The sequence below is a fragment of the Pisolithus orientalis genome (genome assembly GCF_024613125.1).
Source record: "Pisolithus orientalis strain OTSU chromosome Unknown F5J12scaffold_6, whole genome shotgun sequence".
NCBI lineage: Eukaryota > Fungi > Basidiomycota > Agaricomycetes > Boletales > Pisolithaceae > Pisolithus > Pisolithus orientalis.
This window is the reverse complement of record NW_026260787.1, coordinates 810,213-826,570: the sequence shown is the minus strand read 5'-3', so window position 1 is coordinate 826,570 and position 16,358 is coordinate 810,213. Positions and strand designations below refer to the sequence as shown.

The following is a 16,358-nucleotide window of genomic DNA, read 5'->3' as shown; positions in this document are numbered from 1 at the left end:
GGTCACAGTGCTAAAAAGAGCACTGCCCCCTGTGTGTCAACATGTCAATTCGAGGTGACGTGCGGGTCCAGAGCATACTTATACACGGTGATGGAGCTATCGCAACAGGTGTTGCAGGGCTGTCCAACTCAAAGTGCTGGCGAGCGGAACAGCGAAGTTGGGGTGCGGTCATCTCGAAGTTAGCGCCTGGCCAATGAATCGGGTTCTTGGCTGTGTGTGGTGCGTTTATTATGCCTTATCAGTCTGTGGTTCGACTTCTCAGCAAACTACCAGCCTTGTTGAAAAGTCGGTTTGACTATTCAACAAGTCCTCTTTCGTAGTACTTCCAACATGACCGAACAAGCAAGCAGTGATAGCACCCCGGCTTTACCAGCCAAAGCCATGTCGAATGGCATTCCTCCCCGCTTCGACCTGCCGGTGAGTGAGCCAGAGGATTGACCGTTGAGTACATCGTATTTATCTACTTTCAAGATACCTGACCGAGCGGACACCATAACGGACAACGTCCTCAAGCTTGCCGAGGCAACACCAAATCCGTAAGCTGCTTTGAAGCACATATCTGTTGCTGGACTTCACACCCTCTTAGACGGCTGAGGTTCATCTTCCAAACCCTCATCAAGCACCTTCATGGATTTGTCAATGAAACCGAGTCAGTGGTGTCATTGCCAGTGTAGACCCATTCTAACCGTATCCTCATCGAATTGCACAGCCTCACTACAGAGGAGTGGATGACAGCCATCCAGTTCCTGACCCGCGTGGGGCAGACGCACACTTCTTCCCGTCCAGAAATGAACACCCTCTCATCGGTGCTTGGGGTTTCGGCCTTGGTTGATGCTCTTAATAATCCTGTGGAAGGAAACGCCACTGAAAGCACATTGCTCGGCCCTTTCTACACCGACGATACTGCGCACAGTGAGTCGCACGAGTGGACGTTTGGCGCGACGGCATGGCTAACGAAATTCGTAGTTGCGAACGGTGAAGGTATTGCATCCGAGGGCAAAGGAGAGTACATGTATGTCGAGGGCCAAGTCGTAACTACGGAAGGAGTGCCGATACCAGGGGCCATCATCGATGCGTGGGAGTCGGACTCAGATGGTAGGTGCCTTGATATAATATTTACACACGGCTCGCTCAGAACTCTTACATAGGCTTTTATGACATGCAATTTAGCAACCGCTCTCACCCCGATTGTCGCGGACGTCTTCAATGCGCCAACGACGGAAGTTTTGGTTTCCGTGCTGTAGTACCAGCTCCTTATCCTATTCCCGGAGATGTATGTTTGGTTCCCTCGGCTTTTTGTGTATGCCGGCTAATTTTATGTCAAGGGACCAGTGAGCGAGCTTCTGCTTGCCATGAATCGTCACAATATGCGTCCTAGTCATTTGCATATCATGGTAGAGGCACCTGGATATCGCAAACTTGTCACTGCATTCTTTCCGGAAGGTTGCAAATACATTCAAAGTGACAGTGTATTTGGGATCAAGAAATCTCTTATAGTTGTATGTAAGCATTTTCGTGTGTGGGCTTTTTATTGACCTGCTCTTATCACGTAGAAACTGGAGCATATCGATGATGAAGGGGAAACTCGCAAACGAGGGTTCCCTACGGGTGCCTCTTTCAAGCTCATGCGATTGAGGATCGTCATGCTGACGAACGAACAATTCAAATCTTACCGAGCCAAGAATGCGGAATCGAAAAGAACGGCGTGATACCGGTGCAATTAGCATGAATGGATGAGATTTCGATGAATACCCAAGAAGCAGCGGTGTTGTTGTAAGTTAGGCAGATGGAAATGTGTAGCCTTGCCCTCAGGGCCTCTTGCTTATACTGTTGTACCTGCTTTACAAGCTGTATACGTTTTGCCAGACATTCTTACTGCTATCATACGGGAACCTTGCTTGACCCTCTCATCACCGCTACATGAAATGCTGGGCAGCAGCAACGGTAACATTCAGCACCGACCTGACAACATCCTCATCCCCTGCATTACATTCAACTTCACCTTCCATTCAGGTCATTCCCCTTACCCCCGTCTATCACTACTTTTAACAGCTGCCACTATCGGAGCCAAAACCTATTTTTTTTTCTCACGGCTGGCTCTGCTGCAACATCTTACTGATTAGTATTAGTACTGTAGAGCCTCATCTATAGAATTACATCTACGTCTTTTGAAATACAGCTGTTCCCTACAAGACTACTGCCGAAGCGAAGCGAGGTGTGTCTTGTACCTAGTCATGCATGACACTGGGCTTCCACGTCCGACCAATTCCTTTCATCAACTCAACAGGTGAAGGGTCATACACAGGCGAAGTTTTAGGCACGGTTGAGCATGTACCGTCCAGTCCGTGTCCACATCCCGGTCAACCTGCTATCGCTGTGGAGATCTCATCGCAGCCATTTTAGGGATGCTCTGCAAGGGCCTTCGCCGGCTTCAATCGAAGTGGAGACAATGCCTTATCCACGGGCGCAACCAGACTTGTCTGTATTCGAAGATATGACAGATGAATACAGTTCTATGTCGACGCCAGCCACGCCGGTATTCACTCCACTCTCGTCTGCAGACACGTTGGCAGCGCTGGTACGCAAGGGTGACTTCAGAGGTGCTGAGAGGCTACGTCGAGAGATGATATCCCACCGAATACCCATTGCCCGCGATAGTCTCTACCAAAAGGCAGCGTTGAATGTCATTCGCGAACGACGTCCACACCTGAAACCTCGCGATCGAATACAAGCCTTTCAAGCTTGGATGTCCCTTGTACCGGATCGCGACGAGCAGGTATGCACCTTCTACGCCATCCGCCAGCACATTTTTCGCAGTATGGATCATCTCAATTTGGACGTCGTACATTGTTTTGGTCGTGTACTGGCTGCCAAGGGCTACTTTACCAATGCCGGAGTGTTGCAGGTGGTTGCGACCTTGGCGCAGTACACCTCGCCTGCGGTAACGGAGAGCTACCTACAAACGTTGGATACACGGTGCAGAACTCTCTCGGCTGCTTCGGGTGGGTTCTCAGCGGAGACCCTCATGGAAGCCCCATTTAACGTGGCGATCAAGAAACATGCAGTGGCCCGTCGAACAGACGCTGCCTTGCGTCTCGTGAAAATCGCATGCGAACGAAGAATTCCAATCTCACACGACACACTCCAGGCCGTCCTTAAGCATGCCCCAAACCACCAGCATGCCTTAGCGGAGATCCGCACTCTCTATCCTACATTCTCAATAGACCTCACTGCCCCCTCCCACTCGACGCCTCAGCGTGATGTGAGTGCAGTTTCCGGCGAACTCGGGGACCTCCCTTCACGACTTCGGGCACTTCGGAAAGCTTTTCGTTCTTCAACACCTCCCCCGCCTTATGTTTTGCTCCGCTTTATCACAGATTGTTGTGAGCGCGGTAGATTCCACACCGTTTCCCTTCTGCGAAAATTCGCCTTTCGTCAATCCTCCAGATCAGCAGCTTCGTGGGTGCTCTCCGAAATGCTGTACCACCGCGAGCGGAGAGAACACTTGCGCGTGCTCGCTGCCTTCGCCAAGTATTTCTACCTAGTTGGTGTACCTCGAAAGTCTGTCCTTTCGCTTTTGCGTGGTTCTGCCGGAAAATCCATCCGTCCGCATGCGAAGAGTTTCGGATTTGGTATTTCTTATCGCGTACATTTTCCGCCATATCCCCTGAAGCAGCGACTGTGGCCCATGCGCTCTCATACCGCTCTCGTATGGGAAGCGCTCGTGGCAGTATCAGGAACCCATGAGCGGAAACGGTTATATGGGTTGCTGCTGCAGCTCGTGGAGGGCGCGAAACGGGCTGGTGAAAATACCAAACCCGCGTTGGGTGAAGGTTCTCCGGATGTATCGGAGGGGCATCATTCCAAACCTGCATTGGAGCTCTCTCCATCCTCGTTCGACTCGGCACACTTTTCTCCTTTTATCAAGGTCCACGCGTCTCGAGAACGACCGGATTGTGCGGCTCAAGTAGTGGCCGATATGGTGGCCAATGGGATCCAACCTAGCATCGTGCAATGGAGTATGATCGCTCGTGCCTATGCGCAAGGTGGCGATGCCACTACCGCACTGAGGGTCCTCGATCAGTTGGAGGCTGGTGAGCGTGGGAGTGGCATAGATCCACCAGATGGAGGGATATATGGGAAGGCCGCGGAGGACCTGGACGGGACAAAGCGGAAAAGCGAAGAAGTCTCTCATCGTAATTTGCAACAACAACAGCCCCCTTCAGATGGCCTATTTGGTATTTTTACGAATGTGCTGCGGGGATTTGTTCTTGCAAAAGATGTCGAGCATGCGCGCAGAGTCAGATTGCGGCTAACGGAGGGTCTTGGGTATCAAGTGGGTAAACGACCGGCAACCGATGCTGTTATCGAGATGCTGACTGCGCTGGAAACGGGAAAAACCTGAACTCCTGATATATACACATACAAGATTTGTTGCGTGGCGCATACTGGTGATCTTGGTGCATTTACGACCCTTGTTACCTCTTGCATCTGTGCTGCGCCATGTCTGAACCTTGTATCCAAGCTCACAGCACCCATTAGTGGGATCTATGTACATACATGAAAGCTTTTAATATCTTCCACTCTCGTCCGGGACTCTGGCGATCAGGATCCGCTTTGACATCATAGGTGATGCGTGCATATCCCGATGCGCACTAGATACATATGTATACAGTGAATACCAAATGTACGTGAGAAGGCTGTGGAGTAGTACGGTGATGTGGCGAGATGCGAAAGTAGGCTGGGAATTCTGTCCTGTTTTTGTAAGAAAAAAAAACTGCGGTATACGATTACGGAAAAGGAATCGTACATTTGCATGGGAAGGGCAAGAAAGCGATCTGTCTGAAAGGGGGAAGGTGGAGTCCGGTGATAAGCATTTGCCTCTCGGGGAAGGGCAAGTCAGTAAAGGGAATAATGAATACGATAAGCAGATAACCAAAGCGTCGAAGACGAAATAGGGAGAAAAGCGGGTACTACAACTCCGGTTCAGCCTGAGTCGTTTTGCGATTAATGTTGGTATAGGCAGGGGGGAGTTCGATGGTTTCGGAATCTACTTCCGAGGGTCCAGCATCTTCGTGCTGGATGATGTTCACGGGCCTCAGCTGTCTTGGCTGCGGCGACTTGCGCGAGCTAGTGACCATGGACGCTGATGGTCCAGAAACGTGACGCATGTCCCTATCTGGGGTGCCAGAGCGAGCAGATTGCATTTCGCTGAGGCTCATGGTGGATAAGGGTCGATCTGATAGCGCACCGTAGCGGGATCCCGCTACTGAGAGACGTCCGGTGTCGTCTGGTTGGTAGGAGGATGACGCCTCTGTGGGTTCTGTTGCAAGGAAAGGCTCGGGACGATATTCGGGAAGGTCCGGTGGTGGAGCCTGGTCACTATCGTCTGGATCGCCGTGAAGGAGATCAACAGGTTGTTCCTTGTTTGATGAGGATGTCTTCCGTCTTATGATGTACAGTCCAGCCAAAACGAGGAGGGCAGCGAAAACTAGACCGCCGACAACTCCGCCTGCCGAATGAAATGAGACGCGACAAGCGAATCACTATGAATTTGTCAAACGTACCGACTATAGCACCAACGTTGGAACTAGAAAGAGAGAGCATCTAGGTGACGTTACATGAATGAGATTAAAGCGAGTACGAACCTATGGCTACTATTTCCTGGAGTCTGATCACCGCTGACATCGGTAGGATAGCTACCACCTGCAGGGGGGCCTGCTGTTGAAGATGGAGAACTGTTGCTGAGACAAGAGCTGTCTGGATAAAGGCCGGCAGCCACGTTGTATAAACCACTTCCTCCCGATCCAAGTCCTCGACCGTCCCCGGCAACTAGAATGAGGGTAGTACCGGCACGCACGGAAGCCGTCCAGTTGAACCCAGTTCCTTCGTCTGCGACTTGAGATAGTGTGCCTGCGGGTATAGCAAAGGATTGCCCGCCTGGAATGACGCCTTGGAAGCTGACGGTCCTTGATAGAGGCTGTGTGAGTGGGAGGGGATGAGTTCTAGGTAGCACGGCTTTACCCTTGTACTTGGCTTGGGTCCCACCACAGTCTACTAGGTGAGCACTGGACGACCTGATTTGAGGGAACGATGTTGAAAGGGAAGTCGGGAGATACGTTTTCGGTAGCATTGTAGCAGCTGCTGTCGCTGCTGCTCATGACGGTTGCAGCGACGCTCGTGCCGCCTGTGCCGAAGCCCGAGCTGTCGCTGACCTAGGACGAGCGGAACGTTGAGTGAGGATTGCTAGGAGATGCCACTGGTATATAGACGCTTACCACAGTAACGAACTGGGAGGTCGAAGGATACTTGAGCTGAAAGCTAACGCTGGATGAGTTTCCAGGGAACTGTTCGTACACGATTGTCCGTGCTTCTACGTTGTTTGGGAGGGGGGACGGGCCATAGGGGATGATGAGGACGCTGTAGGGAGGAGTGCCAGCGCCGGTGATGCTGAGGGAGAGGTTCGCGCATTGTTGTGGTTCGCTGGTGAAGGTGAAAGAAAAGCCAGAGACGACGGCGGCGAGACACACGCTGAATGCCAGGGCAGACGTCGTCGTTGCCAGCATGGCGGCGTCTCTGTCTGACGAGCACCGTCTCGGTTGGAGGAGAGGACTGGGGACTGACTGAGGACCGATAATAAAAGCGCTGCGGAGTGGTCTACAATATATTACTAGTGGGACCGAGACCGGGTCCTGCGGCTGTGGTAGTCATGGCAGTCAATATTAACACAGTACTGTCATCCACCCGACACTCTATATGACAACCACCACCACCACCGTCGACACACCACCCGAGGTACCCCCCATCTCGTATACAGCCCACCTGGGCACCCGCTGGCAGAAGGAGAAGGCCGCCGCTGGTCTCGGCGCATTCGACTTCCCAGAGGACCCAGTCTGCGTCGGTCAGTGGATCATCGGCGAGTGTGTCGGAAGGGGGGCCAGCGGCCGTGTGCGCATCGCAAAGCACCGTCAGACCGGCCAGCTCGCTGCTGTCAAGATCCTCCCCATTCCCCCCGCCGACACCCATCCCAGGTTAAAGTCAGAGAAACAGCGTCTCAACATCGACAGAGAAATCGTCATCATGAAGCTCATGGACCATCCAAACATCCTCCGTATCTACGACGTGTTCCAGGGCGAACGCGAACTCTATCTCGTACTCGAATACGTGCAGGGCGGTGAACTGTTCGACTTCCTGGTCAACCGCGGCAGACTCCTCCCTCTCGAGGCTTTGGCAATCTTCAAACAGATCGTATACGGTCTCAACTACGCGCACGCTCTCTCCATCGTCCATCGCGACCTCAAACCAGAAAATATCCTGATGCACTCTCTGAACCCTCCTCTCATTAAGATCGCCGACTGGGGCATGGCCGCATTTGCCCCACCACCGTTACGTCTAGAAACAAGCTGCGGAAGCCCTCACTACGCCAGCCCGGAAATTATCAGCGGAATCAAGTACACAGGCGGGCCCGCAGATGTTTGGAGTTGTGGTGTCATCCTCTTTGCTCTCCTCACAGGACGACTCCCTTTCGACGACAAAGACGTGCAAACGTTGCTCGCCAAGGTTAGGAGAGGCAAGTACGAAGTACCAGAATACGTAGACCCTCTGGCGAAAGATCTGTTGACCCGGATGCTTGTAGTCGACGTTCGAAGGAGGATAACCGTCAGTTTTGCTTGAATCACCTTCCCCATACTGATCAAATATCCCAGGTCCCTCAAATCATGGCTCATCCTTGGTTCAACCAGTCGACCCCCGGCATACTCTATGTACCCGCACCATCGGTTCACAATTTGGCACAACTGCTTGCCTCCGAAGCGCAAATCGACGAAGATCTCCTGGAATCTCTACGCACTTTGTTGGGGAGATATGGCAACGACCAGATTGTCAAGGCAGAGCTCCGACGTCCACGCGGCCAAGGTACCGTAGCCAAAGCAATTTACGTCCTCTTACGGAAACGCCACGAACAAATGGTCCGGGATCATGGGCTTTCAGTAGAAGGTTCGAGGCCACGACTGCAGGGAAAAGTTATTACGCAGCATTATTGGTCACCCTCCCTTACTAAACGGAGCCGAGTCAACACTCAAGCCCAATTGCACAGCAGCGGTACCCACTCGTCGCATTCGCAGGCACCGTTACCCAGTCCATCTTCCGAGGCACCCTCCGTACTTGACTCGCTTTCACGTTGCCGATCTCCCTCTCCAGTGCAATTACATAGGAGCTACCATTTTTCGTCCTCGACGTTAGCCCTGCAGCCGACCCGTCGCAAAAGCCTACGAGTCGGGCGTGCCCCCCACGACCCTTTGGATGCGCTTGCAAGAGTTCCCCATCAAGAGTGCTCAATGTCCTTGCACTCCAACCAAATCGAGCGGGATTGTGGTAATCATAACCAGCAGATGTCCGGAACTATGTGTGGCCTCGAAGTGTCTTCTCCATCGTCAAACGCACGACTCCCTTTATCACGATTACAACCAGTCTCAAGCTCAACCGTTGCTTACGCACATGCCGCAATCACGACTAGCGTTGAAGTGCATGACAAGGCTCTTGTACTCTCGACACCTTTGGACGCGCATCACAACTACCCATCACCTGCATATTTTGACGACCCTTTTACCACACAAGGTCACGAATCGCAATACGCAAGCTGCCCCAAGGCGGATACTCATCTCTCGATTAATTTACCTTTACAGCTTCAGACGCCCACTCGTCATGGATATGTTCGGACAGGAAGTGACCGGTGGGCCGTTAAGGATAAGGAGAATATTGCGCCTGATGGCGACGCTGATCGGAGACGGCTTTTCGCGCAATCGATTGGCGGAACGGTGTTCCATACACACGATCAAGATAGCAAGTACGGGGCGAAGGAGGTAAAAAGTAAGTCTAACAGGCCTGCGCCAAAGTTGGACTTCCTATTTTACCTGTTACCACCAGACCCCTCGACAGGCTCGAATCCAATTGCTTTCAAACCAGCGAAGACAGCGAAGGCAGTGTTCGGCCCTCATACCGGCTCGCCTGGGACCCCGAGCATTCTCTCGTCGCCGGTTGGCGAGGTTAAGAGTTGGCTTTCCAATTTTTTTAACCGGAAATCACAGACGTACGTGCTCTATTCGACTGCGTCGTTCCGTGCGACACACAGCGCGACGATCCGCACCTTGGAGCGACTTGGCGTCACTGTGGGCGCGCAGGAATCACCGTCACGGTGCCAGACCTACAACACAACTAACGTCATGTGGTGCCAGATGAACGATGGCGTGAAATGCTCGGACGGCGCGGTCGTACAAAAGCAAATCCGGTTCAGGGTCGAGTTTTCGTTTTCGCCGAACACACTGCAGATGACGGACGAGTTTTCGCCATCATCATACCCTCGTTACCCCGTACATGATATCGATTCCAAAGTTGGAGGTCACATCAGCAATGGTGTATGGCCCGCTGAATGGCCAGCGTTAACGTCTTCCACACCTCCGCAACCAAGGTCACTAGCTACCACCAGTATTGCTGGTGCATGTGACTTTCCTTGTGCGGTGATATTGGTGCAAGAAAAGGGTTCGGCATCGGCGTTCAAGATTTTCTGCCGACGACTGCGCGAGCTGTGGACTTTGGACACTTTAGAGACGTCGCTGCAGTCTAGTTCTTCAAGGGCCTAGACGGTTAGAATTTTCGTTTTTCAACGCGGACGCGGACTTTCCTTGTGGATGCCACTGTACTATTACCACCGTCATTTGTGTATGTATTATTTGTAGCCTTGCCAACATGGACGGTTGAACTCGCCGAAGCCCACGATATCGGTGCACGCGCTCGAGTCGGAAGGACAAACTTCTCAACAGTATTAGTACCAAGGGTACTCGAAGCTCTTTGCAATTACATAGACCGATACAAAGAAACTGGAATAAAAAGTCGTGATTACCTACAGGAAGGAGGGGTAGTACCGAGTAAGACTGGCGCAGATAACAGGGCATACAGGAGGATAGGGAAAAGGTAGTGGAGCATACAAGTTAATCCACAGTTACAGCACACGAACACACGTACATATCGTTCCGCACAGGCGTATAATGTCAACATTGGGGACTCACGAGTTACGCTGCCACAATACCGCGCTCGACGTCAGGCGGAAGAGTCTCGTCATTACACACGTTCCTACGCAAATTAGAACGCAGGGTGTTCAATACCCCACTGCCTCCTGTAGAAAGAGGTGCTGCGTTCTCAGAAGAAGAAAGTGGGTTGCTATTAGTAGGAGCGCGTCCGTGTTCACCTTCGGGTTCGAGATCGCTGCCGTCGCCATCTTCATGATCCATTGTGTGATTGTCGTCATCGGAAATGTCCTTGGTAGGCGGCATTGTAGATATGCGGAGAAGGGACGTATATGCTGTAGAACAGAAATTTTCTAAACGTTAGCAACCCACGATCCCATTTAAGAGGCAGTACTCTGTACTAACGCTGGCGACAGACGGGACAGAACCATCCCTTCGCTTTACGTTTTCGACGTGGATTTTGGGGGACTGCGCTCGGAGCGCTAGCAGGAACAGAGTTCGTCGCCACAGCCGAGGTGGCAGGAGACCCCCCACCATCCGAGTTATTAGTGGTCGGGCTGTTGTTGTTGGTAGCGTCGTCGTTGTGCACGATGGTCCCGCCCGCACCGAACTCGACCATGTTGATGGCACATTCCTTGCACGCAACAAGGTGGCGGCATGGAAGGAGGATGACCTCACGCGCGGCTGAGAGGCAGAGAAGACATTCGGATGAGAGCTCTTCGTGAGCGGTGGCTGTGGTGGCTGAAGTGGGAGGGTAAGTATGAGTACCCGAGGTCGGCGAGGAAGCTCGCGCATGGGACACTGTGGACCTAGATGATAATCCATAGATCTCGTGAAGCTGGAAAACATAGTGGGCGATCTGTGTTTCCACGATGTCAGCGTCATGGTCAGTAACGAGACAGATAAACTAACGATGGCTTCCCGCTTGACCACTCTCACGACCCACGGGCGAGTGTCGTCTTCTCCATCTGGCGGTGGAGCGCCCAAACGAACGACATGAAGATAGGTCACCTGCTCGTTGGCGACAGCAGTATCGATCCCGTCCGCATCCAAAGCAGAGAGTCGGATTGTGACTCGCACTCCGTCCTTCATGTCCTCATTTGCGTGCCTTTCTCTCCCGTTCTCGTTCTCGGAGGTTTGTGTGTGATCGGCGTCTACGACTGCTAGTGCGGGACCCGAAGCTCGCCTGTTCATAGCACGCTTATGGAATTGGAAAGCCGAAAAGCGTTTCTTGGGCTTATCGGCACGATCACTGTCGCTGGAACTTGATTCCGTCGTTTCAGCTGGACGAGGACTATCTGATGCCGCAGGTTGGGCGGAGGTCGAAGGCTGATTATTTCGAGAGGTCTGCTCGAAACGACCCAGCTCAAGAGTAGCACCTTCGTTCAATTTCAAAATGTTCCCAAAACCGCCGTCAACGACATTTTCGTACACAGGGATAGAGGAAAAGCCCCGAGTATCGACGTTTTCGGCAAGTGGGTGATCGGCGGGGAGGATTACGTTGACTTTAATTTGGCACTTTGGTGCATCGCAGTCATATTCAAACTCGAGGCCGTGATGATGACGAGAATCAGCATGACCCAAATCGTCGTCATCCGGGGAGATTGCCAGGGGAACTAGACGAAGGGTAGGCCGCTTCAAGTTGACGAGCGCCTGTAGTGTAGTGGTGGGTTGCGAAGGCTGGTTGTGGAGTGAGACTCAAACTCCGGTGGCCAAGTGGATCAATTTTTGCCTACCTGTTTGCTCTTGGCAATCCATGATTTGATGACCTCAGGAGATAAGCTATCCTCGGAGGTCCGCTTTGTGACAGATTGTGCCCAAGGGATGGTGGTGTTAACGACGCCGATGTTAGGCCCGAAGAGGGTGTCTTGTTTCGATTCCCTGTCAGAAGCGCCCATGTTGATGACGACAGCATCTCTAGTCCCCGTCCGGGCCATTGCAGTAGCTGTTCGGGAGGTGCGGGTATCCGTGCGTGCGAGAAACTGAGGTGCTTGTAGCCGACGTGTGCGATTCCACGTCGAATACTGGTTGTTGTCTGTGAGGCCCGTGGGTCAGCGGCAGGAGAAAGGAGGAGAGAGAATACGTGCACCAAGCTGACAGGGAGGACATTCGAATTCCTCCCAGCTGGTAGTGACAGGACTCATACTATGTATTACGTCATCAGATCATGTGATCAGCACCACAGCTATGAATTCATAGCAGGAGCATGGGTGCTATCATATGTGCATTGCATGGGTGCGTGGCGTATACAGGGAGGAAAGAAGAAACAAGTAATGAGCAGCATGTACCTATGCAATCAACTTTACGACCCCACCAGCTTCCTTGATTTTGTCCCTGGTGCATTCCCATGAGCATGCCATTCGGGTTAGTACGAGAACACCTACTCGGCCCTTTTTGAAACACACCGTGCCTTGACAATGAAAGGCAACTTTGGTAGTCTGGAGGAAAAAACAAAGGTAACGACTCGAGCTGCACACCAAAGAACACAACTCACTGTCCATTACCCAACACCTTTCCGTATCCATGCCGGAGAGTGTCAATCACCGGTACAATCTCTGAGTCCTCCGTCAAATCCTTTTTTTCCTCCTCGGATACAAGTGTCCAGAGTTTGTCAACGTTGATGATGGGTCGCCAGGTTGCATTGCGTGTCAAGTGGTAGTGGCGCATACCGACTTTACCAAAGTAACCAGGGTGGTACTTATCGAAGTTAGTCCTAGAGAGGTCGAGGCGCATGCCAGTTAGAACCATAATACAATTAGCGTGCCGTACATACCGGTGGTGGTGGAAACCACCAGCGAGACCACGACCACCGGGGTGTTTGCGGTGCTTTCCAACGCGTCCGTGGCCTGCAGAGACGTGGCCACGGTGTTTACGAGTCTTCGAGAAACGAGTCGGCATTTTCTGTAAAGTCAATCAGTATACCACCGTGTAATCCGCTTCGTGTCCCAGCCATCCGCCCTCGCCCACTCAGACCACCGTCTCAAATCGGATCCTAGTCACTCTCGAACGTATTCTCCGTGTACTTGGATGGCAGGGACACGGAAATCGGGCATGAACTGACCTTGAGGAGGTGTCGATGAGTCGGGGGATCTTGCCGTTAACCTCTGCAGGAGATGGTGTTGCACCTTTTCGGAGTTTGAAATCCCGGCTTCACGCCACACCAATCACTGTGAGCTATTCGTACTTGGTGTGGTTAATAGCTGACCGAAACGTTGTAGTTCTACCCTGTTGCCTGGCACCAGAGGGGGCTAGATTGCCACGATGAACGCGCCGAATCGTTTCGAGTTATACGTTTTGGATGATGGCGAAAAGCCGTGGGTGTTCAATACACGCAGTTAATTTATTGAGCTCGAGTAAAGACGCGATGGCGTTTCCGCAGTGTTGAAGTCTCCGAAGATACGAAGATCCCCAACGCGGCTACGTTTAAGATTGTCAAGCAGGATCATACGCTGGCGAACATGCTTAGGGCGTACGTGTCGAGTCGTAGATAGATGCACTTCTTTCTATGTTCTTTGATGATCCCGTCGGCTGTGAGGCTGACATCTTCCTCATCTTTTCCCAACAGCCAGGTCCTCTCCATGCCACAAGTTTTATTCGCTGGGTACAAGGTGCCTCACCCACTGCACCCCTATTTTGTTCTTAAGATCCAAACGGACGGTTCTATGACTCCCCAAGCTGTTCTAGAGCAGGCGTGCACGAAACTCATCGCCACGCTGTCCACCCTAGAAGCGAAATTCAAACGCGAATTCTCATTCAAAGATGCCGAGGGAGCTGTTCCCGAGGACCCATATGGTGGAACGGGTCAGGCTTGGGGAACGGGCAAGGACTACTTGGATTTCTAGATTATGTGCGCTGCATGTCAAGTGTATTATTATAATTCTATTTCTAAAGATTTTCTAGGATCTCGTCGTCATCACGACGAGATAAGGTTCTCCCTGGATACTATCTCCAGGCGAAGGGATAACTATCGGTTGCCGTCAAGAAACTGTTCTCAGCGACTGTGTTTTGATGATGCCATGTTAGGCTACAAGAGGCAGTTACCGGCTCCCTTATGCCATCACATAAGCGCAGGGATGCTGCGGATGTCTTGCAACGATCCAGATGTAGCGAAGCCTACTTGATGTCGGATGGTAGATTGCTGTCGCAAAATACCAACCTGAACTTCTCCGTCAGAGAGTTGTATAGAAAACGAGTGATCTGAAACGTGTCGGCCAATTCATTCATCCGGAAGCCAACCAGTACTTGAAGACTGAGGGATTCTCGCCCAAATTTCGTGTAAGATTTCCATATATGGTGTTTTTACAGCAAGAGTAAATTTCCCATGAAACTCGGAGACAATCGATGAGGTTTCCTTGTAAGGAAATTGTTGTCCTTGTTCAAAACAATAGAGCATCTGCACGTCGGAAGGCTGCGTATCCATAATAATCGGGTTCCTTGTTTTCCTTGTCTCTTGCTTTCTTTTCGTTCTTCACCGATCATCGTTGATACCAGCGTAGTTGCCAGCCATGACTGATTCCCAGCAACCAGCTGCCCAGTCCAAGTCTCGCAACCATGCTCAGGCAGCACCCCGCAAAGTGAGATTCAACGTTGGTGAGTACAGTTCCAACACGGACGTCCGTCGGGTCAGGTGTTCAAGCAAGTCTTCTTCGTGTTTTACAGGCACTCAATACCAGGTACTGGACGTTGTCGGCGAGGGTGCATATGGCATCGTGTGCTCTGCAATACATCGTCCGAGTGGGCGCAAGGTCGCCATCAAAAAAATCGCCCCGTTCGATCATTCGATGTTCTGCTTGCGGACACTGCGAGAACTCAAGTTGCTAAAGTTTTTGAGCGAGGCTGGCGTTAGCGAGAACGTGAGTCTCCCGTCTGAGTCCCAGCCAGCAGACGTTCACATTCACTCTCAGATCATTTCGATTCTGGATATCATCAAACCCCCTTCACTAGAGGCTTTCAAGGAAGTTTACTGTACGTGCTGTGATAGCGGCACGATCGCAGGCCGTTCTGATAGTTTTCACAGTAATACAGGAACTGATGGAGACCGACATGCACCGCGTTATCAGGACACAGGATCTCTCCGACGACCATGCCCAATACTTTGTCTACCAGACATTGCGCGCTCTAAAGGCGCTGCATTCTGCCGACGTCATTCACCGCGATCTCAAACCCTCGAATCTTCTTCTCAATGCCAACTGCGACCTCAAAGTTTGTGACTTTGGACTTGCACGGTCAGTGAGGACCGCAGAACCCTCTGGAACGGAGACGGGTTTCATGACCGAATATGTCGCTACTCGGTGGTATCGCGCTCCGGAAATCATGCTCACGTTCAAGCAGTACACCAAGGCAATTGATGTATGGTCAGTCGGATGTATCTTGGCGGAGATGCTCTCGGGAAAGCCACTCTTCCCTGGACGGGATTACCACCATCAGTTGTCGCTTATTCTTGATGTGTTGGGTACGCCGACGTTGGATGAGTTTTATGCGATTACCACGCGACGGTCCCGGGATTATATTCGAGCGTTGCCATTCCGCAAGCGTAAGCCCTTCGCGCAGCTGTTCCCCAATGCCAATCCTCTGGCAATCGACTTTTTAACAAAGACCTTGGTTAGTGTTGGGTTTCTATATATGTGGTGACGCACATCCCTGATCTTGCATCGCTTCGCAGACGTTCGATCCAAAGAAACGGCTAACGGTCGAGGAGGCGCTAGAGCATCCATATCTAGAGGCATATGTGCGTAGCCTGATCTTGGCCATCTACTATTCTCAACGATGCCACAGCATGATCCCGAAGATGAACCTGTGGCTCCGCCCCTTGACCCGGAGTTCTTCGAATTTGACCGTAAGCGTTGCTCTACTAGAAGTCGTTACCGTTACTAAGTCCTCATTAGTGCACAAAGACGACATCAGTCGGGAACAACTCAAGGAGCTGCTGTACCAAGAGATCATGTCCTTCCGCCCCACCCCCATGTCCTGATAACATGTGCTTTGGCCAACCTTTTGAATTCCCCGCATACTCGTGCCACCACGAGGTGCAACACGTCCTGTCTATAATCCTTGGAGCAAAGCAGATGTATTAACCGAACATAACTCAATCTACGCGTCAGCGTCACCAGTGTATCTCGCGATCCGTGATCGCCTTCACATCAACTTTGTGGCCCGCGCTTGGTTCGCGGTTGCTGTCGCCTGTGCTACAATATCTGAAAACTTAGGGAACGGACGTTTTGTTCTTTCGCATTATGTATAAACTCTGGTTACCCCTCGTGTTAACTGTCGAGGGAACATCGCACAGTAATCGAACTATCACATAACTTCAATCGAGTTTTCGGAAGGTATCATCTT

The 16,358-nt window shown here is 51.8% G+C and overlaps 8 protein-coding genes across 8 annotated transcripts; 5 read left to right on the top strand and 3 right to left on the bottom strand.

The window, feature by feature from the left end:
- The first annotated feature begins 5 nt into the window (after positions 1 to 5).
- F5J12DRAFT_813624 (aromatic compound dioxygenase) lies at positions 6 to 1,949 on the top strand. Its single transcript, XM_051744955.1, has 10 exons — positions 6 to 219; positions 274 to 417; positions 472 to 536; positions 587 to 649; positions 710 to 912; positions 967 to 1,095; positions 1,149 to 1,273; positions 1,326 to 1,499; positions 1,554 to 1,773; positions 1,849 to 1,949. The coding sequence occupies exons 2-9, from the start codon at positions 331 to 333 to the stop codon at positions 1,707 to 1,709; spliced, it is 1,002 nt and encodes a 333-aa protein (XP_051602680.1). The 5' UTR covers positions 6 to 219; positions 274 to 330; the 3' UTR covers positions 1,710 to 1,773; positions 1,849 to 1,949.
- Positions 1,950 to 2,138: 189 nt separating this feature from the next.
- F5J12DRAFT_813620 (uncharacterized protein) lies at positions 2,139 to 4,506 on the top strand. Its single transcript, XM_051744954.1, has 3 exons — positions 2,139 to 2,215; positions 2,288 to 2,341; positions 2,404 to 4,506. Exon 3 carries the CDS (start codon positions 2,450 to 2,452, stop codon positions 4,403 to 4,405), a length of 1,956 nt encoding a protein of 651 aa, XP_051602679.1. The 5' UTR covers positions 2,139 to 2,215; positions 2,288 to 2,341; positions 2,404 to 2,449; the 3' UTR covers positions 4,406 to 4,506.
- Positions 4,507 to 6,706, bottom strand: F5J12DRAFT_813617 (uncharacterized protein). Its single transcript, XM_051744953.1, has 5 exons — positions 6,279 to 6,706; positions 6,025 to 6,215; positions 5,649 to 5,969; positions 5,568 to 5,590; positions 4,507 to 5,512 (listed from the first exon to the last, which is right to left on the bottom strand). The coding sequence occupies exons 1-5, from the start codon at positions 6,564 to 6,566 to the stop codon at positions 4,974 to 4,976; spliced, it is 1,362 nt and encodes a 453-aa protein (XP_051602678.1). The 5' UTR covers positions 6,567 to 6,706; the 3' UTR covers positions 4,507 to 4,973.
- On the top strand, positions 6,707 to 9,771 carry F5J12DRAFT_813611 (kinase-like domain-containing protein). Its single transcript, XM_051744952.1, has 3 exons — positions 6,707 to 7,659; positions 7,707 to 8,868; positions 8,926 to 9,771. Exons 1-3 carry the CDS (start codon positions 6,757 to 6,759, stop codon positions 9,636 to 9,638), a joined length of 2,778 nt encoding a protein of 925 aa, XP_051602677.1. The 5' UTR covers positions 6,707 to 6,756; the 3' UTR covers positions 9,639 to 9,771.
- A 55-nt stretch (positions 9,772 to 9,826) lies between these two features.
- On the bottom strand, positions 9,827 to 12,147 carry F5J12DRAFT_490737 (uncharacterized protein). Its single transcript, XM_051739679.1, has 5 exons — positions 12,110 to 12,147; positions 11,759 to 12,057; positions 10,935 to 11,702; positions 10,428 to 10,881; positions 9,827 to 10,357 (listed from the first exon to the last, which is right to left on the bottom strand). The coding sequence occupies exons 1-5, from the start codon at positions 12,129 to 12,131 to the stop codon at positions 10,068 to 10,070; spliced, it is 1,833 nt and encodes a 610-aa protein (XP_051602676.1). The 5' UTR covers positions 12,132 to 12,147; the 3' UTR covers positions 9,827 to 10,067.
- Positions 12,148 to 12,213: 66 nt separating this feature from the next.
- On the bottom strand, positions 12,214 to 13,148 carry F5J12DRAFT_813606 (ribosomal protein L18e/L15P). Its single transcript, XM_051744951.1, has 4 exons — positions 12,796 to 13,148; positions 12,517 to 12,735; positions 12,407 to 12,460; positions 12,214 to 12,356 (listed from the first exon to the last, which is right to left on the bottom strand). Exons 1-4 carry the CDS (start codon positions 12,918 to 12,920, stop codon positions 12,311 to 12,313), a joined length of 444 nt encoding a protein of 147 aa, XP_051602675.1. The 5' UTR covers positions 12,921 to 13,148; the 3' UTR covers positions 12,214 to 12,310.
- Positions 13,149 to 13,165: 17 nt separating this feature from the next.
- On the top strand, positions 13,166 to 14,215 carry F5J12DRAFT_813603 (DNA-directed RNA polymerase). The gene is made up of 5 exons (XM_051744950.1): positions 13,166 to 13,191; positions 13,241 to 13,336; positions 13,402 to 13,491; positions 13,588 to 13,869; positions 13,923 to 14,215. Exons 2-4 carry the CDS (start codon positions 13,284 to 13,286, stop codon positions 13,862 to 13,864), a joined length of 420 nt encoding a protein of 139 aa, XP_051602674.1. The 5' UTR covers positions 13,166 to 13,191; positions 13,241 to 13,283; the 3' UTR covers positions 13,865 to 13,869; positions 13,923 to 14,215.
- Positions 14,216 to 14,399: 184 nt separating this feature from the next.
- Positions 14,400 to 16,249, top strand: F5J12DRAFT_490665 (mitogen activated protein kinase-like protein). The gene is made up of 7 exons (XM_051739678.1): positions 14,400 to 14,612; positions 14,682 to 14,875; positions 14,927 to 14,987; positions 15,040 to 15,623; positions 15,685 to 15,750; positions 15,798 to 15,858; positions 15,908 to 16,249. Exons 1-7 carry the CDS (start codon positions 14,528 to 14,530, stop codon positions 15,991 to 15,993), a joined length of 1,137 nt encoding a protein of 378 aa, XP_051602673.1. The 5' UTR covers positions 14,400 to 14,527; the 3' UTR covers positions 15,994 to 16,249.
- The last annotated feature ends 109 nt before the right edge of the window (positions 16,250 to 16,358 follow it).